The sequence below is a fragment of the Perca fluviatilis genome, chromosome 2, assembly GCF_010015445.1.
Source record: "Perca fluviatilis chromosome 2, GENO_Pfluv_1.0, whole genome shotgun sequence".
Lineage (NCBI taxonomy): Eukaryota > Metazoa > Chordata > Actinopteri > Perciformes > Percidae > Perca > Perca fluviatilis.
The window spans coordinates 11,701,332-11,723,831 of NC_053113.1; the positions used below are offsets into that span (position 1 = coordinate 11,701,332).

Here is a 22,500-nt window from a genome sequence, read left to right on the forward strand (position 1 = left end):
TTATATGTTTTCCCCCAAACTTCCACACCATAAGTTACATACGGAAGTATGAGGGATTGATATAATAAATGTAACGAATTTGTATTAAAGTGATATTTGGTTTTATTCAGAATAGCTGTGGACTTTGATATTTTAGTTTTAATATGATTAGCATGTGGTTTCCAGCATAATTTGTGATCATACCCCCTTATATGTATCATTCGGGTTTTTAAAAACCGGAATATGAGCATATTCGGGTTTTTGCCGGTGTTTACATGGCCGTGCGTAAACGTAGTCACTGATAAAAATTTTTTACAGCAACCGGTTTCACAGCCTAAATATACAAAAAAAAAAAAACTCTGCTTCTGTGGGACTTCCTGACAGTCGGCAAATCTGCCAAATTCTGCTTTGAACTAATTACAGTTTGAAAAGAGTTTCCTGTCTTTTTGGTTTCTGCGCACAACTAGGCGGGCTCAAAATCTACTGCGAACCTAAATTGATATGCGGGCCGGATCAAAAGTTGTGAGGGGCTCCGGATTGGGCCCGCGGGCCTTGAGTTTGACAACATGTGGACTAAAGAAAATGACACCACCGAAACCAGCAGTCAGTCCGACCGGCCGGTGAGATGTTGCTGTTCGTAATATTTGATTCGTTTCATCAAAGACAGAAACACAGGATAGAAAGTAAGCAGCCGAAACATCAGACAGGTCACACCTCCGTGTTTACCTATTTAAATATTAAAGCGCCCATATTCTGCTCATTTTCAGGTTCATAACTGTATTTTAAGGTTGTACCAGAATAGGTTTACATGGTTTAATTTTCAAAAAACACCATATTGTTGTTGTACTGCACAGCTCTCTCTCACTGCTGCAGATCCTCTTTTCACCTGGTTTCTGTTTTAGCTACAGAGTGAGACCTCTTTTCATCTTCTTCTTCTGTACTATCTTTGATTGCACTCGCACATGCTCAGTAGCTCAGATGTAGATCATGTCAGCTAGCTAACTCTAGAGACAGTAAAAGAAAGCCTGTTTCTCCAACTTTGGTCAGTTACAAGGCAGGATCAGCTGGGAGACTTCTTCTAAATGAGGGCGCACATGTAAGTAGATCTTTTGGAGATTATGGTGAACTTGTGTGTGTTGTAGCAGTGCTTTGCTATTGAGAACGACGTAGCATGCTAGCGTTAGCATTAGCATGACGCTACGAGCTAACGGTTGTGGTTAGCCAGCTCATTTCGGACTGTGACGCCGATTTTGAACAGCTCACCAGGAGACTGAAGGCAGGACACATTCAGAAACCGTATCTCACTCAGAACACCATGGATGGAGTGTGGAGACACAAAATAACACCCCAAATCACCAGAAAAAGTGATTTTTTTTCATAATATGGGCACTTTAACGTTACGGTTACGGCTGAAAATGACAACAGTAATAAACTGTTTGCTGATTTCACAAAAGCTCCACAATTCAAACCCAACTGCCATTTTGGCCACCCGGAAGTGATTCAGCCTATCGTCTTCAGTCCAATATGATATTTAATAAATGCATTTGTGTAGGGGTACTTACTGCCAATCGGTTATCTTATAACTTTCTGAAAAACGTTTTTTTGCTAGAGATGCACCGATAGACCGGCCGGTGACCGGAATTGGCCGGTTTTCCACGTGCTCGGCCGTGCAACCAACCATTGGTCGACGCTACGGTTAACTGACAACAGAAGTTATACGAGTTACCGTTCTCAAGGACGCGCCACGATGTAGGGAACCTCGTGGATTAACCTGCAACATGTCAGCTGTTTGGACATTCTTCAGCGTGTGTGCAGAAGATAACAAGTTTGCAACATGCAACACCTGCGAGGAGACAGTAGGGCGTGGAGGGACCACACCAAAAACCAAAATCGCATCTTTTTAGTGTGATATTGGATGTGAAAAGAAGGAAATGGTTCTAACGTTGCTCTTTAGATGGGTGTAAATGTCCCACACCAGGAGTCATTTATATAGTTCTACTTTATAGTGATCCATTATCTGTTCAACACATGTTCTGTTAAAGAAAAGATAGAAAACACATATTTGCGTGTGCTGTAAAGTGGTTAGAAAGAGACATCGGAATCGGCTAAAATCGGTCTCGGCCGGTCTAACTCAAAAAAAAAAATTGGTAATCGGCCTAGAAAGTTGTTATCGGTGCGTCTCTTGTGCAGCTTTTGCAGCTTCTCCCATCACTCGGCCTTCAGCAAACATGATCTCACCCTGAGTGGATTTTCATTCAGGTAGGGCGGCTCCCCCTCCACCATCTCTATGGCCATGATGCCCAGGGACCAGATGTCCACTTTGGGGCCGTAGGCTTTACGCGTCACCACCTCTGGAGCCATCCAGTACGGAGTCCCGACCATGGTGCTGCGCTTACTCTGCTCCGGAGTGATCTGGGCGCAGAAGCCAAAGTCAGCTGGGAGGAGGAGGAGGAGGAGGAGGAGGAAGAGGAGGAGGAGGAGGAGGAGGGAGGAGGAGGAGGAGGAGGAGGAGGAGGAGAGAGAGAACAAAATGAGTCCATGCATTCACAGTGTTTTTTTTATGGTCGTAATCAACCATCAGTTTGTAAAGTTATCTGATGTATTCAAAACGCTGTGCACTCTTTCGGCACATTGAGGACAAGACAACTGGAAAACAGCGCATTCCAACAGAAATATCTGACCTCCTGAAAAAAGCTTCAGGTTTTCCCTTTTATTGTTTAAATCAGACCTTTACTGTTTCCTAAATCTAATGTCTATGGAAATATAAAGGATCAAGGATGCAAACTATATAAAAGCTTGTGTAAATCCCAATAAATATAACCTTTTATCAACTACACTAGGGCTGGGCAATATATCGATATTATATCGATATTGTGATATGAGACTAGATATCGTCTTAGATTTTGGATATCGTGATATCGTGATATGACATAAGTGTCTTTTCCTGGTTTTAAAGGCTGCATTACAGTAAAGTGATGTCATTTTCTGAACCTACCAGACTGTTGTAGCTGTTCTATTATTTGCCTTTTCCCCACTTAGTCATTATATCCACATTACTGATGATTATTTATCTAAAATCTAAGTGTGAAGATATTTTGTTAGAGCATCAATTGTCAATTATCAGATTTTCTCCCTATCGCCCAGCCCTAAACTACACAGACATGTGGACACACTTTCACACGGTGTCCACAGTGGTTAAACAGACTGAACTTCAATAAAAACCAGAGCTCCACCTGCTGGTCAGGACAAGCAACTACAGCAAGAACTCTAAACAACAGGCTCAGTACCAAGCATCAGCAGTACACACGATAACACAGACATGATTCATATTATATATAAATATATGAAGATGCGCAGTACACCACCATAACAAACTATATATAATAAATAGTACAGATAACACCATACACCAACATATTATATAAAAATATGTGATATGTAGCAGTACACCACCGATAACACAGACATGATTCATATTATATATATTAAATATATGACATGATGTCAGCAGTACACCACCGATAACACAGACATGATTCATATTATATATATTAAATATGTGACATGATGTCAGCAGTACACCACCGATAACACAGACATGATTCATATTATATATATTAAATATGTGACATGATGTCAGCAGTACACCACCGAATAACACAGACGTGATCATATTATATATATTAAATATGTGACATGATGTCAGCAGTACACCACCGAATAACACAGACGTGATTCATATTATATATATTAAATATGTGACATGATGTCAGCAGTACACCACCGAATAACACAGATGTGATTCATATTATATATATTAAATATGTGATGTGATAAGTTTGGACACACCTTCTCATTCTATGTGTTTCTTTATTTTCATGACTATTTACATTGTAGATTCTCACTGAAGGCATCAAAACTATGAATGAACACATATGGAATTATGTACTTAACAAAAAAAGTGTGAAATAACTGAAAACATGTCTTATATTTTAGATTCTTCAAAGTAGCCACCCTTTGCTTTTTTTGATAACTCTGCAAACCCTTGGTGTTCTCTCAATGAGCTTCATGAGGTAGTCACCTGAAATGGTTTTACCTTCACAGGTGTGCTTTGTCAGGGTTAGTTAGTGGAATTATTTCCCTTATTAATAAAAAAATCAAAGGGTGGCGCTTTGAAGAATCTAAAATATAAGACATGTTTACATTATTAACTTTTTAAGTACATAATTCCATATGTGTTCATTCATAGTTTTGATGCCTTCAGTGAGAATCTACAATGTAAATAGTCATGAAAATAAAGAAACACATTGAATGAGAAGGTGTGTCCTGTACTGTATAAGTTTAATATGTGACATGATGTGAGCAGTACACCACCGATAACACAGACATGATTCATATTATATATATTATTTGGCCTGTACTGTGTATATTAAATATATGACATGATGTGAGCAGTACACCACCGATAACACAGACGTGATTCATATTATATATATTATTTGGCCTGTACTGTGTATATTAAATATATGACATGATGTGAGCAGTACACCACCGATAACACAGACGTGATTCATATTATATATATTATTTGGCCTGTACTGTGTATATTAAATATGTGACATGGTGTGAGCTGCTGTGGGACTGACTGAGTTTGACGGAGCCGTCCATGCCCAGCAGGATGTTGTCGCTCTTAATGTCTCGATGGATGACCTGGTTCGAGTGGAGGAACTCCAACGCCTGGAGACACTGGAGACAGACAGGCAGACAGACAGACAGACAGTTAACAGAGAGACAGACAGGCACACAGAGAGACAGCGAGAGAGACAGAGACAGACAGAGACAGACAGAACAGAGACAGACACAGACAGTTAACAGAGAGACAGACAGGCACACCGAGAGACAGCGAGAGAGACAGAGACAGACAGACAGACAGTTAACAGAGAGACAGACAGGCACACAGAGAGACAGCGAGAGAGATAGAGACAGACAGAGACAGACAGAGACAGACAGAACAGAGACAGACACAGACAGTTAACAGAGAGACCGACCGATAGACACAAGGACAGACAGCGAGAGAGACAGACAGAGAGAGACGGACAGAGACAGAGAGAGACAGATAGACAGCGAAAGAGACAGACAGACAGACAGACAGGAAAACAGACAGACAGAGAGAGACGGACAGAGACAGAGAGAGACAGATAGACAACGAAAGAGAAAGACAGACAGACAGACAGGCAGACAGGAAGACAGACAGACAGAGAGAGACGGACAGAGACAGAGAGAGACAGATAGACAGCGAAAGAGAAAGAGAAAGACAGACAGACAGGAAAACAAACAGACAGACAGAGAGAGACGGACAGAGACAGAGAGAGACAGATAGACAGAGAAAGAGAAAGACAGACAGACAGACAGGAAAACAGACAGACAGACAGAGAGAGATGGACAGAGACAGAGAGAGACAGACAGACAGCGAAAGAGACAGATAGACAGACAGACAGACAGACAGACAGATGGACAGACAGACAGCGAGAGAGACAGATAGACAGACAGACAGAGAGAGAGACAGCGAGAGAGACATACAGACAGACAGACAGACAGAGAGACAAACAGACAGACAGACAGACAGACAGACAGACAGACAACGAGAGAGACAGATAGACAGACAGACAGGGATCATGTCAAAGTATGTGCGGTTTTCTTTCTATTTTTTTTATTTCCAAGCAGAATGGCGCCTCGCGCTTCTCTCACCTCTCTGCACACGGCAGCGATCTGGGCTTCGTCCATGCAGGTTTCTGTGACGACGTCGGTCAGCGACCCTCCGGCCAAGTACTCCATCACCACCCACAGCTCGTCACCCACCAGGTAACTACGGGAAACGCCAACACATGCCAGTGTTCACAGTATGCAGTATATAAACGATAGGACTTGAAATCTGCTTCAGACCTAGAGGGGACACGCTGTATTCAGCTTTTTAAAAATAATTTTTCAATAGGAGGGAAATTTTGTTGCAGGGGGTCAGAAAATGTGTAAATAGTTTGGCTATCTTCTTAAAGTGCCCATATGCTAGCGTTAGCATGCTAGCATTATAAAGCTACCTTGTTCTCAATGGCAAAGCACTGCTACAACACACACTAGTTCACCATAATCTACAAAAGAACTACTTCCATGTGCGCCCTGGTTTAGAAGAAGTCTCCCAGCTGATCCTGCCTTGGAACTGACTGAAGTTGGAGAAACAGCCTTTCTTTTACTGTCTATGGAGCTAGCTAGCTGACATGATCTACGATCTGAGCTACTGAGCATGTGCGAGTGCAATCAAAGATAGTACAGAAGAAGAAGAAGAAAAGAGGTCTCACTCTGTAGCTGAAACAGATACCTGAACACAGGGTGAAAAGAGGAGCTGCAGCAGTGAGAGAGAGCTGAGCAGTACAACAACAATATGGTGTTTTTTGAAAATTAAACCATGTAAACCTATTCTGGTACAACCTTAAAATACAGTTATGGTAACGAAGCAATAGGCTTTAAAATCTTGTGTTTTATGTAGATTTTCACTTAAAATATTTAAATGTTATTTTCCTTCTACAGTTAAGGATTCACAGAGCTGGTCTGCTTCTTCTTTACATCACTTGTAAATTTTCCCTGATTTTAGATTAATTGGCTTCCTTTTATTTCATCTAGTCGTTTGTAGTGTCACATTTCAGACCCTATCTCCACAGCTCTTATTAGAGAGGTGCACATCAGGCTATGGCGCAGGGCCTACGTAGCCATGGCGCAGATTTTATGCAGAAGTATAAATCAGGCTTTAGTCGTTCGTAACCATTGTGGTTTAAGTCGTTTTGGAGGTTCAGGTGTTGCCTTTTCTTGGCTTTATGCTGTAAAGCACTTTCTAAACAAAGTTTGGTTACACTTCTCTTGAAGGTATCTAGATAAGAGTGACATGACACGGTCATGAACGTGTCATAAACGTTTATGACATAATGCTTCTTTTAGTAAGTGTGATTCAGTTTTTGTCAAAGTATGGTTAGAGTTAGAGTTAGGGTTCTGGGTGTTATGTTCGAGTGTAGTCATTATGTAGATACTTCGAGTGTAACCAAAGTTTATTATAAGTAGTAGTTTAGATGTATTGTTAATAAATAGTTCAAAGACACACTTTGCTAGCTGTGATTGGTCAGTTTTAGGGTTTCATGAGCGTCTGTACCACTGGCTATTTAATGCTGGACTAATGAAAATGAATATGAAATCAATTAAATTGATTAAAAAGTAACTGATGATAGTTGGACACACATTTAGAAATATAAAAATAGACAATAGCATTCTTTTGTCAGTCCTGCAAACACACACACACACACACACACACACACACACACACACACACACACACACACACACACACACACACACACACACACACACACACACACACACACTAAATCAGTAGCTGTTAAAATGTGGTTTCCACAGGGATGACAGCAGCATCTCCAGTCTCGCATGTGACTCTAAATATCTCTCAAGACAAACAGGTAACTACGGTAACCAGACATCCCCCCCCCACACACACACCCCCACCCCTTTCACATGTCTGGTGTGTTGGCATGGCAACATCGACAGTGAAGTGAAAAGCCTCTCATCATTGGTCAGATTTGACAACATGACAGAACATTTGACAACTTCTCATTTGAGTTATTTTACAGCAGGTTGTGTGTTTTTAAAACTATTTACTGCATTCAATATATTTTGTTGCCAGAAAAAGCAAGATTCAGGGCGCTTTCACACATTTAGGGTAGACTGTGTAGACTGCGATTCCAGGTGAAGTTGCAACAGCACTGTTGCATTTGTCATTTGGTTCGGTCAGCGCTCACCCTACACTCACTACTCTGTCAAACACACCATTGTTAAAGGTGCTGTAGGTAGGACTGTGAAGATCCAGGACTTAGCCCAAAAAATGTGAACATAGACAACTTCTCAGTCCCTCCCCCCCCTTTCTGCTAAAGCCCAAAACTGTCTCCTAAGCCCCTCCCCCCACAAGGGAGAATGAATGCGTGTGCATTACAGTGCGGATACCGGACAGTTTGGACACATATTTAGAAATTATGCTCAGGTTCGGGTCGGGCTCGGTCACATCAGCGCGATAAGGCATTTGTTGTAAAATTGGTGCTGCAGCTCTTTTAAGAGAGCTCAGTGTGTGTGTGCGTGTGTGTGTGTGTGTGTGTGTGTGTGTGTGTGTGTGTGTGTGTGTGTGTAAAGTGGGCAGAAGAGAGATAGAGAAAGAGGAATCAGACGTGTAGATGCGACCGGAGCAGAGTTGGTGGAATAAGTTGAAGCTTTGTACACAGTGTGTGCGGTGTCCGAGATAAACAACAGACTGAAAGCCAAGTTCGTTCATTTGGAAAAAGTTAACACATTGAACATTTTAAATTAAACAGCTGATTAACGTGCGCTTGTTGCCCCGTGTGAGCCGATGACCTCATCTGTTGACATTTCCGAATGCCTTCCTACAGCTGCTTGATAAAAGCTTTCCACACAAACAAACGTAGGCCTACATGTGTCATTAGTATGAGAAGTCGGGCTCGGGTCAGGCTCGGACAGAAAAATGCGGCCCAATCAGCACTTTAATGTGCACGAGCAGTGATTGACACGCAGTTAGACACCCCTGGCCCTGATTGGTGCATCTGAACAGGCAGCAAATCGCACTATAGGCTGTGGTTTTAAATGACCTGCTTCATGTAGTTCTACTCGAACATAGGGTCAGTTTCAGCAAGTTAGTTTTATAAGGCTTACAAATGTCACAAGGTGGAAACAGTCGCCGGTCTATTGGACAGAATATCTGAGTAAAAGTTTAATTAATTTATTTGTAGTTTATTTAAATAGGGACAGATACAAAAAACATAGATTATTACAGAAATAACGATGCCTGTATCACAGTGTTTGTAGCCATGGCTAATTCGCAACACCTGTCCCAGGGATGGAGCAATGGAGCAACACCAAATTTATAACGCCTTGGTTATTTATTTTATTTTTTTCTGGTTTTGCTTTAGTGTTTAGCGAGCAAAGTGAGCAGCCGACAGACAGCGAGAGAAGAAGAGAGAGATGGGGATGTGTTGTCACACAGACGACCAGCGACGTCCGGTCATAATAAAGGTTACGGTTCTGAGAGTTATCATCTCTCATATCATATACAAGTCCGTATGCTGGGTGCAAGGTTGGAATTGCAGGCTAGTAAATGTTTTCTGGTTCTCTTCCCGTATTTGGGTTGGATCGCATTCTCACGTGAAGGTGAACAAACTCTAGTGCAGCTGGAAACAAACCGAGACCTCCCCCCTCCCCCTGTGTTCAAGCATACCAGAGTTTGGTTGTTTGGTTGGCACCAGAGTTTGAAAAGAAAGTGCTCCAGGGCTCTGTTAAAACAGACCAACCAGCACTCTAAATAAAAGGAGCTCAGCTGAGTGTGAACCTGCCACAACTAAAGATAATCCTCCAGAAAAGGTTTGCCTGCTGGAAGTGCTGTTACAGGTCATTATGTGTGTGTGTGTGTGTGTGTGTGTGTGTGTGTGTGTGTGTGTGTGTGTGTGTGTGTCTGTCTATCTATCTATCCTGGTGGATTGAAAACAGTCTGCTGATATGCCTTGTGCAATTTTCAAATCAAATCAAAATGGTCCCCATGGAGTTGATTTTCACAACTGTGTGTGTACCCTAGTGGTCAGAGATGGTATTGTGGTGTGTGAATTTGCACTGGTGGGGGTCATTTTACTGGTGTGTGTGTTTGTCTATCTATCCTGGTGAGATCCATGACCTGACATATCACTCACCCCATGGGGACCAGCTTTTCATGGTCATGTGGTCCCCACAGGTCCCCACAGGCACGAGAATTGCAATCAACAGAAAACAGTCTGCTGATATGCCCGGTGCTATTTTCAAATCTAGTGGTCAGAGATGGTATTGTGGTGTGTGAATTTGCACTGGTGGGGGTCATTTTACTGGTAGGGTGTGTGTGTGTGTGTGTGTTCTCGTTTAACTACGTTCGTGGGTTCCAAAAACTGGGAATACAGTATACTTGTGGGGTCCGGACAGCTTTGTGGGGCCCAAATACTGGACCCCACAACTTTAAAGAGCAGTTTGAGGGTTAAGACTTGGTTTTAGGATTAGGGATAGAATTAGGTTATGGTTAGGGTGAGGGTAAGGGTTAAGGTTAGGCATTTAGTTGTGATGGTTAAGGTTAGGGTTAGGGTAAGGGGCTAGGGAATGCATTATGTCAATGGCAGGTCCCCACAAAGATAGTGAGACGCACTGTGTGTGTGTGTGTGTGTGTGTGTGTGTCTAACCTGTCCAGGTAGTTGACTATATTTGGGTTCTTATTTTCCCTCATCACCAGAATCTCATTGATGATCAGTTCCTTTTTCGGCTGCTGCTGCAGGTTCATCTGTTTAATGGCAACCTGAGACAAAAAAAAGAGAAATGTATTCGACTTCCCACTTTCTCACATTCACGCAAATAAGTCAACACAGATATGAAAAGAAACCAGGAGCAAGAAGAGGTTGGAGAAAGTGGGGTAGAGCTGCACCGATTAGTCCATCGACAGAAAAATAACTATTTATGATAATCAATTCATTGTTTGAGTAATGCGCGTAAAAACAACAGAAGGTGCTGTTTTCAGCAGCCTTTTTTATATCATAGTGAAATGAATAAATTTGGGTTTTGGACAAAACCAGACATTTAAAGACATCACCTTGGACATTTTTCCCTATTTTATGACATTTTATAGACCAAAGGATTAATTGATTAATCGTGAAAATAACAAAAAAGAAAGAAAGACAGACAGACCGGTGTATTAAAAAGGAAAAAGATAACGTTAGGGGGAATAAAAAAACTGACAGAAATACCTAAATCCGAAGGCAGTAAAACGGTTGACAGGCAGCAGACATTAAACGTGAGCGCACAGACTAATCCTCAGACAGGGAGACTGTGGTGGATTATCCCGACAGGCGAGCTGAGCTCCTTTAAAATTAACCTGGAAGTCACCGCTGTTGAAGCCAGACTTCAAATCCAGTTACCTCCACAATGTTCTCGCTGTGCAAACTCCAGCTGGACCTGCTGCTCTCCCCCCTCAGGGTCCCTTTGCTTCAGTTTGTACCTGACTAAAGGCCGACTCCCTGGATGGATTCCTGTTTTACTTTAACATCCAGCATCTTCTCCAACTCCTCTGAACTTAAAAAAGAGGCGTTCGGTTTAAACTTTATTCCTTCATAAATTTGCAATAAAACCTTTTAGTCGGTGAAAAACAATTTAACTCACTTCAGCATCATGATTTAACTTCATTTTTTTTTTTTTATAGACTATGGCCTTTCAGCTAACACTTAAGGGGCCTTATTTTAACGATCTAAGCGCATGGCGCAGTTGCGTTTAGGGCGTGTACGAATCCACTTTTGCTAGTTTGGTCCTAAAGGGTTGTCCTTAGTGTCTTCATTAATTCAGAGGTGTGTTTTGGGCGTAACATGCAATCAACCAATCAGAGATCATCTCCCATTCATCAACCAATCAGAGATCATCTCCCATTCATCAACCAATCAGAGATCATCTCCCATTCCCTTTAAAAGCCAGGCGCGGTTGGACCTTGGCGCGTTGCTGTTATGATGGAGGATTTGCACCGTAATATTTTTATTAGTAATCTTCTGCATGTGTGTGTGTGCTGCTGTGCGTCCCTGTGTGTGTAACAAGCATAGTGTGTGTCCCTGTGTGTGTGTAACAAGCATAGTGTGTGCGCGCTGTGCACGAGCCGAGGCGCATTTTACTAATGCGCTGTTAAAATAACAATGAAATGCTGCGTTACTGACTTTTTTTGTTGGTCAATGGTGCCATCACTTCCCGTTGCCTCAAGATAGCAATACGCCCAGAATGCACCTGAACACACCTCCCTGTAAGACCACCACGCCCAGAATGCACCTGAACACACCTCCCTGTAAGACCAGCACGCCCAGAATGCCCTGAACACACCTCCCTGTAAGACCAGCACGCCCAGAATGCACCTGAACACACCTCCCTGTAAGACCAGCACGCCCAGAATGCCCTGAACACACCTCCCTGTAAGACCAGCACGCCCAGAATGCACCTGAACACACCTCCCTGTAAGACCAGCACGCCCAGAATGCACCTGAACACACCTCCCTGTAAGACCAGCACGCCCAGAATGCACCTGAACACACCTCCCTGTAAGACCAGCACGCCCAGAATGCACCTGAACACACCTCCCTGTAAGACCAGCACGCCCAGAATGCACCTGAACACACCTCCCTGTAAGACCAGCACGCCCATGGGCGCACAGATGGACACAGGTGCATTTGCTTTAAACGACGCGGGCGCTGGACGGGAATCTGACTACTGCGTCGATCTTAAGCAAAGACACTCGCGTCGGGCTTTGCGCTGCGTCGGGTGCGAGATAGGGCCCTTAAACTGAAGCTAAATACTCAAAATCCAAAGGTTTTTTTTGCCTGTAGTGTCAGACAGACAAGACAGTGGTGTTTTCCTCTTTTGCTAATTCATCACTGGTGTTAAGAAGGATTAAAACCAGAATCAGTCTTTTCAAAAAAACGGATTATTCTGTGAGATCTTCAGCCATTTTAGCAGCATGTCCACCGTTTCTGTGCAAACTGAAATATCTTAATAATTACTGGATGGATTGCAATAAAATGACAGAACATGGACGTCAGTAAGTACAGCCTGTGCTGAAGTTTTAATCCTGTTAATTAACATGCTCCTGTATTCCCTTTGTAAGCAACGAGCATGGCTGTACGCTGAAGGAGGATGGAGAACAGAGGGATGTAGGAAGGAAACTAAACTGATATGGAGGATGAGAAATGAAACTGACCTCTTGTCCTGTAGCGATGTCTATAGCTGTGTACACCGTCCCAGACGCCCTGAAAACAGACAGCAGTTACACATCACGGCATCGTAAACCTATTCATTTATTTATTTATTCATGTATTTAAGCTCTAGAAAAACTTGCTTTTTGACTTTGAACTTGATCCAAAAGACTTCTACCGTGTTATCAGATGCAAACTCTGGGTTTAGCAGAATTGTAGAATATTATTTCTTTTGAGTTGTGGATGTGGAAAAAAAAAAAAAAGACAGAATTTGAGGACGTCATGTTGGGCTTTGGGATCCACTGATCCACATTTCACACAATTTTCTGACATTTAATTAAACAAACGACCTATCAATCGATTGATCAAGGAAATAATGGACAGATTATTGGACAATGTAAGCCCTTAAATCAATGTGAGCATCAAAACTATCTAAAAGAAAGTTCTCCGATCTAATGATTGTAGTTGGTCCACAGCCCAAGTTTAGTTTTTAAGCTTTTTAAATGTTATATAAATGTTATATATTCCTTATCTGCTCTCGCTTGTCCAACGTTTCAGACACAGATATGGTAATAATAACGATCCAAAATGTTGTGAAATTACAATTTTTTATTGATAAACATAACGCCTTAAGGATATATTGGTATATAGTGTACGTAGGAAAGTGGGTTAATAAACCCTTTTGTGCTTGTGGATAGAGCAAGAAACAAGTTGACTTAAGGTTTACACAATGTACTGAGTTTTGGATCCTCCACTTTGGTTTCCCCAGGTCCCCAGGAACAGATCAATACACAATGAAAAAACTTGTTAGTTGCAGCCTTACATACAAAAAATGAAAATGACTAAAAATGACTAATCGGCTGAAGAAATCTTAGTCGACTAAGACTAAAACGGCCGATAGGTCAAATAATAAGGGGGCGGCCCTAGCACATTCATGTTGAGTGCTAGGTAGGGCTGTGCAATTAATAGAAATGTAATCGTGATCATGATTTCTGCTCCCAATGATCACAAAAACAGATTAATCGAGAAAATCAATTATTTAGCTCATTACGTTTTGCAAGTTAACTCTTATTTTCTCTTTGTGTTCTGAATGAAAAAATAAAGTTTAAATAGGAAAAGTATTTAGGCAAAGTTCACAGATGTATGTGTTTTTTTACAGTTTATTTATGTAACTTTTTCCACTGTTTTTTTTATGTTCAATAATTGCAACATCTTCCCAGAAGTCAACGACTAATTGTGTTAAATTATCGTGATTTCAATATTGACCGAAATAATGGTGATTATATTTTTTCCCATAATTGAGCAGCCCTAGTGCTAGGGCGTCATTTCCAATGGGGACAGAAGGGACATGTCGTTCCCCACTTTCAAATGAGTTTGATATTATTTTATTTATATAAGTGTTTGTGATTGGCCCCTATTTTGAAGGGTAACTATAATTTTTTTCAACCTGGACCCTATTTTTCTATGTTTTTGTGTCTGAGTGACTGATGGGAACAACAATCTCTGACATTGGTCCAGTATTAAGAGAGATCTCTGCAGTCAGCAGCAGAGAAACAAGCTACAATGTGAGTTAATAGGACAACTGTCCAGCTGGTATTTACCTTCATAAAAGTGTTGGTTTTGCCGCTGACAGACTCCGATTACTATTCTAAGTGTCTGACAACGTTATGGAAAGGATTTCTAAGGAGGTCGACCTTTCTGTTAAAGAGTAAGATCCTTTTTTTAAACATTAAAACATCTGCGAAATTGTGTTCTCTAAACCCACCAGACTCCATGTAAATAAAGAGTGATTTAAGCATCGTAGAATACACTTCATTCAAAGTCGACATAAACAAAATAAAACTATGAAAAGCCGTTTTGGGGTCGTCTTTCCACTTTTCCAACCATCACGACTCTAGTTTTGGTTGAAATAAACACATAGATTACTGATTTACATGTGACAATATGCTGGCTCTATACACGCTAAAAGTTTTGATTTTTTAAATGGAGTCTGGTGGGTTTAGAGCTAGAGACTTCAGAGCTGTTTCTGGTTAAACAGAAAGGTCTCAAAGAGGTTTTAAAGGTCTATCTCTGAAGGGATCCTTTCCATAATGATGTCAGACACTTAGAATATTAATATGTCAATTAATCTGGTAAATACAAGATGGACAATCACCCTATTAACTTACACTGTTGACAAAGATTGTTGTTCCCATCAGTCACATATACACAAAAACATATGAAAATAGGGTCCACATTGAAAAAAAACCCGGTACTTATCCTTTAATCAATAAAGAAAGTAAGACATCTTCATTCTTATACATAGTTTAGTAGCCTACTTCTCTTTCTGGCATAATTTCATTATGGTCAACTTAATTATTTTCTGGATTTTGTATCACCATAGTCCCTATAAATGTACGTAGAAATGCAGGAAATGGGATTCAAATCGAAAACATTACCCCTGTCCGATCTTCTCAAAGCGCGTGTACTTCTTCTTGGGGTCTCCCACACTTACGATCGTCCCTGAGTTAAAGAACGACAGAAAAAAAGAGACAAAACGGTGATTAATGAACGTATGTAGAGAAATAAAAGCAGGCCCTATGATCCATGTGTTCTTCTCACTGAACCACTGAATCTGAATGGATACAACAGTCAGGTGACTTTCTATCCATCCAAACTCTACGTTGATCACACTCAGGTCAGTGCAGCATGCTGACAGGGAGAGAGAGAGAGAGAGAGAGAGAGAGCAGGGAGAAAAGGGGAGGAACATCTGAGAGAAAAGAAGGAGAGAGGAATGAGGGATGAAAAACCAAAACAGGTCAGAAACTACATGGAAATGCAAAGAATTCATGAAAAAGTAAAAAAACAAAAAACAGACAGAAGGAAAAAGGTGACGAACAAGAAAAAGAAAAGAAAAACTGAGACAGCTGGGACACAAAGAATGAACAGAAAGAAAGAAAAATCAAGAAGGAAAGAAAGAAATGAATGAAGGAAGGAAGGAATCAAGACACAGAAGGGCGAATCAAACAAAATGGAGTGAAAGAAGGAAGAAAGCCATGAAAGGACGAGAGAAAGACAGAAAGAGAACGAAAGAAAAAGAGAAAGAAATAGAGAGAAAGAAAGAGAGCGATAGAGAAAGAGAGAAAGAAAGAGAGAGAGGAAGAAATAGAGAGAAAGAAAGAGAGAAAGAAATAGAGAGAGGGAGAGGAAGAAATAGAGAGAAAGAAAGAAATAGAGAGAAAGAAAGAGAGACAGAAAGGAAGGAAAGAAGGAAGAAAGACAGAAAGAAATAGAGAGAAAGGAAGAAATAGAGAGAAAGAAAGAAAGAAAGAGAGACAGAAAGGAAGGAAAGAAGGAAGAAAGACAGAAAGGAAGGAAGAAAGGAAGGAAGAAAGGAAGGAAGGAAGGAAAGAAGGAAGAGAGGGAGAAAGAAATAGAGAGAAAGAAAGAAAGAAAGAAAGAGAGACAGAAAGGAAGGAAAGAAGGAAGAAAGACAGAAAGGAAGGAAGAAAGAAAGGAAGGAAGGAAGAGAGGGAGAAAGAGAGAAAGGAAGGAAGGAAGGAAGGAAAGAAGGAAAAGAAGGAAGGAAGGAAGGAAGGAAGGAAGGAAGGAAAGAAGGAAGGAGGGAGCTGCAGCAGCAGTTGAGTAATCAGAGTCCACAGGAGGAAAGTGATTAGAGGACCAAACTGGAGTCACTCTGTAACCGCGGGAGACCGGGCGATGGAAAGAGAGAGGACGACCAATTAGACGTGAGGATTGGACAGTGGGGGCGGGGACAGTGGATATCAGGTCTGTCAATCAGAGAGGCAGACAGACAGACAGGCAGACAGACGGGCAGAATCCTGGTCTTACCAGCAGAGGGAGATCTGAGCACATCTGGACAGGCATGAGTTCAAAAAATATACAGTTTTTAATTACTAATTACAAGTCTCAATTATATATATATATATATATATATATATATATATATATATATATATATATATATATATATATGTTCTTTTATTCTGAAGGGTTAGGGCAGGATTTAAAAAGTATTCAGACTTAAAAAACTAAAAGGTGCTAGACCATCAGGCTTCATTTAGGTCTAGCATCACAAAGAAATGTTGTTTTGCGAGATAGACAGTAGCGGTAATAGCATCGTATCGCAATATTTTCCACGGCAATTCTGTATCAATACACGCACGCCAAGTATTGATCTTTTGTTAAATAAATTGCACATTTCATTTAAAGTGCTCATAGTATGCTTTTGGGCTTTTCCCCCTTTCCTTTATTGTGTTATATCTCTTTTGTGTGCATGTTATAGGTTTACAAAGTGAAAAAGCCCAAAGTCCACTTTGTAACACACGTTATAATGCTCGCCTAGCTGCTAGCGTGGCACGCCCTCATACTCTGCTTCTGACTGGCTAGTAGTCCTTACCTAGGTACTGTCAGGGCACGCCCTCATACTCTGCTTCTGACTGGCTAGTAGTCCTTACCTAGGTACTGTCAGGGCTTGCCCTCATACTCTGCTTCTGACTGGCTAGTAGTCCTTACCTAGGTACTGTCAGGGCACGCCCTCATACTCTGCTTCTGACTGGCTAGTAGTCCTTACCTAGGTACTGTCAGGGCACGCCCTCATACTCTGCTTCTGACTGGCTAGTAGTCCTTACCTAGCTACTGCCAGGGCTCGCCCTCATACTCTGCTTCTGACTGGCTAGTAGTCCTTACCTAGGTACTGTCAGGGCACGCCCTCATACTCTGCTTCTGACTGGCTAGTAGTCCTTACCTAGGTACTGTCAGGGCACGCCCTCATACTCTGCTTCTGACTGGCTAGTAGTCCTTACCTAGGTACTGTCAGGGCACGCCCTCATACTCTGCTTCTGACTGGCTAGTAGTCCTTACCTAGGTACTGTCAGGGCACGCCCTCATACTCTGCTTCTGACTGGCTAGTAGTCCTTACCTAGCTACTGAGCATGTGCGACTCCCAACAAAGATGGAACAGAAATGTGATGTCTCATTCTGTAGCTAAAACAGAGAGCTCAACACACAGGGTGAAAAGAGGAGCTGCAGCAATGTGCAGTACAACAAAAACATGATTCTTTTTTTTTAAATCAAACCATGTAAACCTATTCTGGTACAACCTCTAAATACAATCATGAACCTGAAGATGAGCATAATATGAGCACTTTAACTTTTTGGTACTAGAATAATAAAGTCTATTGGCCTTTTTTTATAACAAGGAGTGGTACTAAACGGTAATAATATCATACTGTGACATGCGTATCGTGATAACATCGTATCGTGGGAGCTCTGGTGATATTCCCAGTCTGTTTGTTCGCAACATTTGGACCTACTCGTCCCTCTCCCACGCACACCTGTCTCACGAAATACACGCGCCAAGTATCCTTCTGTACCGAGAGTATATAGATATAGATAACGTTACGTAACATCTTTTACTTCCCACACTACAGAGCTCTGTGCGCTAAAGAACCATTATTTTAATCATCAGTCTTTCTAAGTGTAAAGATCTAAGTTTTCTACTCGTTAAGAACATATTATACATTCAACAAAAGAATTAGCCGACATCAGCACCAACCTGACTCGAGCCTAAAATAAATTCCCACCTTCCTCTGTGAGAGAAAGTGTGTGTGTGTGTGTATGTGTGTATGTGTGTGTGTATGTGTGTGTGTATATGAAGAGAAAGTGATGAAACAGCATGCCAAAAATAAGAAGTGTGGTGTAAATGAGACTAAAATTAGCACTCGGAGATTAGCACTGGGATGACGATTACTATTTATAGACCAAATCATTCACAGGACACACAACATTGCATGTTAGACCTGTGCAATTAAGACTTTGTATGTACTTTTGTTGGAGAAATAGACGCGGTCAGAGTCATTTAAAGGTGCCGTAGGTAGGAGTGTGAAGATCCAGGACTTAGCCAAAGAATGTGAACATCGACAACTTCTCAGTCCCTCCCCGCCTTTCTGCTAAAGCCCAAAACGGTCTCCTAAGCCCCTCCCCCCTTACAAGGGAGAATGAATGCGTGTGCATGAGCAGTGATTGACACGCAGTTAGACACCACCCCCCTGGCCCTGATTGGTGCATCTGAACAGGGAGAGGTGGATCTTTGCAAATACAGGCTGTAGGTGGAGCCAGAGGAGCTGGATTTCATTTTAAATGACCTGCTTCATGTAGTTCTACTAGAACATAGGGTCAGATTCAGCTAATATGGCAGAAAGTTAGTTTTATAAGTCTTACCTACTGCAGCTTTAACCCTTGTGTTGTCATCGGGTCAAATGTTTTCTACGGTTTTTTTTATATCAGAAATATGGGTTTATTTTAAGCAAATTGCCCCAAAATAACATGGATGCATGGATGATCTTTTGCAGGTAATAACATTGATTACTTTCATTGAATTTGGGGTGTTTTCTTCAGTTTTATAGCACGTCCTGACTAAACTTTGACGTAAACCAGTCTGTGATCGACTCAACATCGTCTGATCTCAAGTATTAGTCAAAGTAATTCATAATTTCAGCTTTTTTTAGGTCTATTGACCATGAATTTATAAAAGTGTTGAAAAAAAGTGACAATTTTTTTTTTTTAAAGCATCAAAAGCATAGAAAAAAAAGATAATTTTTGACCCAGAAGGACAACAAGTTCCTGCTGGAGGGAAGACACCACGAGGGGTTAAAGACAATAAAAGGCCCCCTGTACGGGCCCCCTGTATGGGACCCCCTGTATGGGGCCGAGCACACCGAGAAGCATTGTTATGGGACCAGCCGCTTCAAAAACAAGTGTTTTAAAGGTGCTCTAAGTGATGTGACTTGTTTTTTAGGCTACAATATTTTTGTCACATACAGCAAACATCTCCTCACTATCTGCTAGCTGCTCCTTCTTGTTGGTTATTGGCTGGAATCATTGTTTGTTACGTCTGGTGGTGCAGGTCGGCCAGTTTGTTTTTGTTGCCGTTTGTGGAGCCTGGGCTGTCTTCAGAGGCCAAGTTTTTTTTACAGTGTGTTCAGGGGACAGACAGCTAGCAGATAGTGAGGAGATGTTTTTTACAGTGTGTTCAGGAGACAGGCAGCTAGCAGATAGTGAGGAGATGTTTTTTACAGTGTGTTCAGGAGACAGGCAGCTAGCAGATAGTGAGGAGATGTTTTTTACAGTGTGTTCAGGAGACAGGCAGCTAGTAGATAGTGAGGAGATGTTTTTTACAGTGTGTTCAGGGGACAGACAGCTAGCAGATAGTGAGGAGATGTTTTTTACAGTGTGTTCAGAGGACAGGCAGCTAGCAGATAGTGAGGAGATGTTTTTTACAGTGTGTTCAGAGGACAGACAGCTAGCAGATAGTGAGGAGATGTTTTTTACAGTGTGTTCAGGAGACAGGCAGCTAGTAGATAGTGAGGAGATGTTTTTACAGTGTGTTCAGGAGACAGGCAGCTAGCAGATAGTGAGGAGATGTTTTTTACAGTGTGTTCAGAGGACAGGCAGCTAGCAGATAGTGAGGAGATGTTTTTTACAGTGTGTTCAGGAGACAGGCAGCTAGCAGATAGTGAGGAGATGTTTTTTACAGTGTGTTCAGGAGACAGGCAGCTAGCAGATAGTAGAGATGTTTTTTTACAGTGTGTTCAGAGGACAGACAGCTAGCAGATAGTGAGGAGATGTTTTTTACAGTGTGTTCAGGAGACAGGCAGCTAGCAGATAGTGAGGAGATGTTTTTTACAGTGTGTTCAGAGGACAGGCAGCTAGCAGATAGTGAGGAGATGTTTTTTACAGTGTGTTCAGAGGACAGGCAGCTAGCAGATAGTGAGATATTTTTTACAGTGTGTTCAGGGGACAGACAGCTATATGTATGTGACAAAAAATGTTGTAGCCTAAAAAACGCGTCACATCACTTAGAGCACCTTTAAAAAAAAAAAAGGTCGTAGCGGTATGAATGAGCCTTACGTAGTTTCTCCAGGATCTCTTCGTCCGACATCTTCTTCTTCCTGGTCTTGTCCTGGGGGCGGGGCACAGAGGGCCCGGGGGCCGGGCTCGCGCTGGGGGGGCTGCTGGGAGCTCCTTCTGCAGGGGGGGAGGGAGGGGAGGGGGGGACAGCGGCGGCGGCGGCTGCTGCTGCTGTCGGCGGGGAGATGGGCGAGGTCGCAGCATCTTTGGTCGGAGGAGGAGGTAGGGGCTCGATCACCGAGCGAGTGTATATCTGAAAGAAGTTGTTAAAAATGTAAGCACCATAAAATAGCGCCACACAAAATTCACCTGAGCATCTGTCGGCTTGTCTAGACGAAATAAAGAAGTGGATGTCTATAAATTTCTTAAAATTAAATGATAATAAAACGGAACTTGTACTTTTTGGTCTTCCTAAAAGTAGCCTAAATCATATCCCTGAAGCGTTTACACTCTCTATACCTATAAATACTTGCGTGAAAAATCTTGGTGTTTCCATAGATAGTTCTTTGAAATTGGATAAACAAATTAACTCTGTTGTCAGTTCGTGTTTCTTTCATTTACGTATGCTGACTAAAGTTAAGCCGTTTTTATGTCCTCAAGCTTTTGAATGGGTGATACGTGCATTTTTATCATCCCGACTGGACTACTGTAATGCTTTATATTACGGAATAAATTCTACAACTTTAACACGTCTTTAAACAGTCCAGAATGCGGCAGCGAGACTTTTAAAAGGCATTCGTAAATACGAACACATCACTCCAATTTTAGCTTCCCTTCACTGGTTGCCGGTTCGTCTTAGGGTCGATTTTAAAATTCTTTTATTTGTTTATAAGTGTCTTAACAATCAAGCTCCCCTCTATTTATCGGAGCTCCTAGAGCAATACACTCCTTCCAGGGATCTTAGGTCAGGTACACAGAAACTTTTATCCATACCACGGTGCAGGTTAAAACACAGAGGTTATCGTGCCTTTGCCATTGCTGGCCCGACACTATGGAATAGCTTGCCCTCTCATATTCGCTCTGCTTCTGACTTGTCAGTTTTCAAGTCACTCTTGAAAACACACTTCTATTCAATTGCTTTTAATAGTGTTTAATTTGTTTTTAATTTTTCTTGGTTTTGTCTGTCGTGTGATATTCTATTGCTCTGTAAAGCACATTGGTCAGCTTGTCTGTATAAATAAACTTTGACTTGACTTGACTTGACTTCCACAGTAGCATGATGAGGGTCCCTACGTACCTGACTGGAGCCTCCAGATATAAACATATTACACCAGTGTTAGTCTCTCTCCACTGGCTCCCTGTTCATGCCAGCGCAGACTTTAAGGTGTTGCTGCTAACTTATAAAATATTAAATGGCAGCGCACCGTTGTATCTCAATGACCTAGTGAAACGCTATGTGCCTGCTCGAGCCTTGCGTTCTCAGGGGATGGGTCTCCTGGGTGTCCCAAGGGTTAAAAAGAAGACAATTGGTGAACGGGCCTTTGCCTGCCGCGCACCAACATTGTGGAACAGCTTACCTCTGAACATCAGGCAGGCTTGTTCTGTTGAGGTTTTTAAAGCACAGCTAAAGACCCATCTGTTTACTGTTATGTATGAGGCCTAATTTCTCTGTATGTTTTTTCTGAGAGTTGAAGTGTGTGTGATATTTTAGTCATTGGAACTGTTTTTAAACTGCATTTTCTATGTTCTGTACAGCACTTTGACTTGAAAGCGCTTTATAAATAAATGTATTATTATTATTATTATTACTACGTGTAAA

The 22,500-nt window shown here is 41.7% G+C and overlaps 1 protein-coding gene across 4 annotated transcripts in view; it reads right to left on the minus strand.

Moving 5' to 3' along the window:
- pak1 (p21 protein (Cdc42/Rac)-activated kinase 1) overlaps positions 1-22,500 on the minus strand; it is a 93,303-nt gene that overhangs the window by 1,433 nt on the left and 69,370 nt on the right. For 3 of the 4 annotated variants that reach the window (XM_039787149.1, XM_039787147.1, XM_039787150.1), the window contains 8 exons: positions 20,742-20,994; positions 16,662-16,685; positions 15,269-15,332; positions 12,836-12,884; positions 10,296-10,408; positions 5,728-5,845; positions 4,626-4,725; positions 2,218-2,414 (listed from right to left, as the gene is read on the minus strand). In XM_039787149.1, coding sequence (XP_039643083.1) covers positions 2,218-2,414; positions 4,626-4,725; positions 5,728-5,845; positions 10,296-10,408; positions 12,836-12,884; positions 15,269-15,332; positions 16,662-16,685; positions 20,742-20,994 — 918 coding nt within the window. The remainder of the gene's footprint in view (positions 1-2,217; positions 2,415-4,625; positions 4,726-5,727; positions 5,846-10,295; positions 10,409-12,835; positions 12,885-15,268; positions 15,333-16,661; positions 16,686-20,741; positions 20,995-22,500) is intronic. The other variant, XM_039787151.1, reaches the window with a different exon arrangement.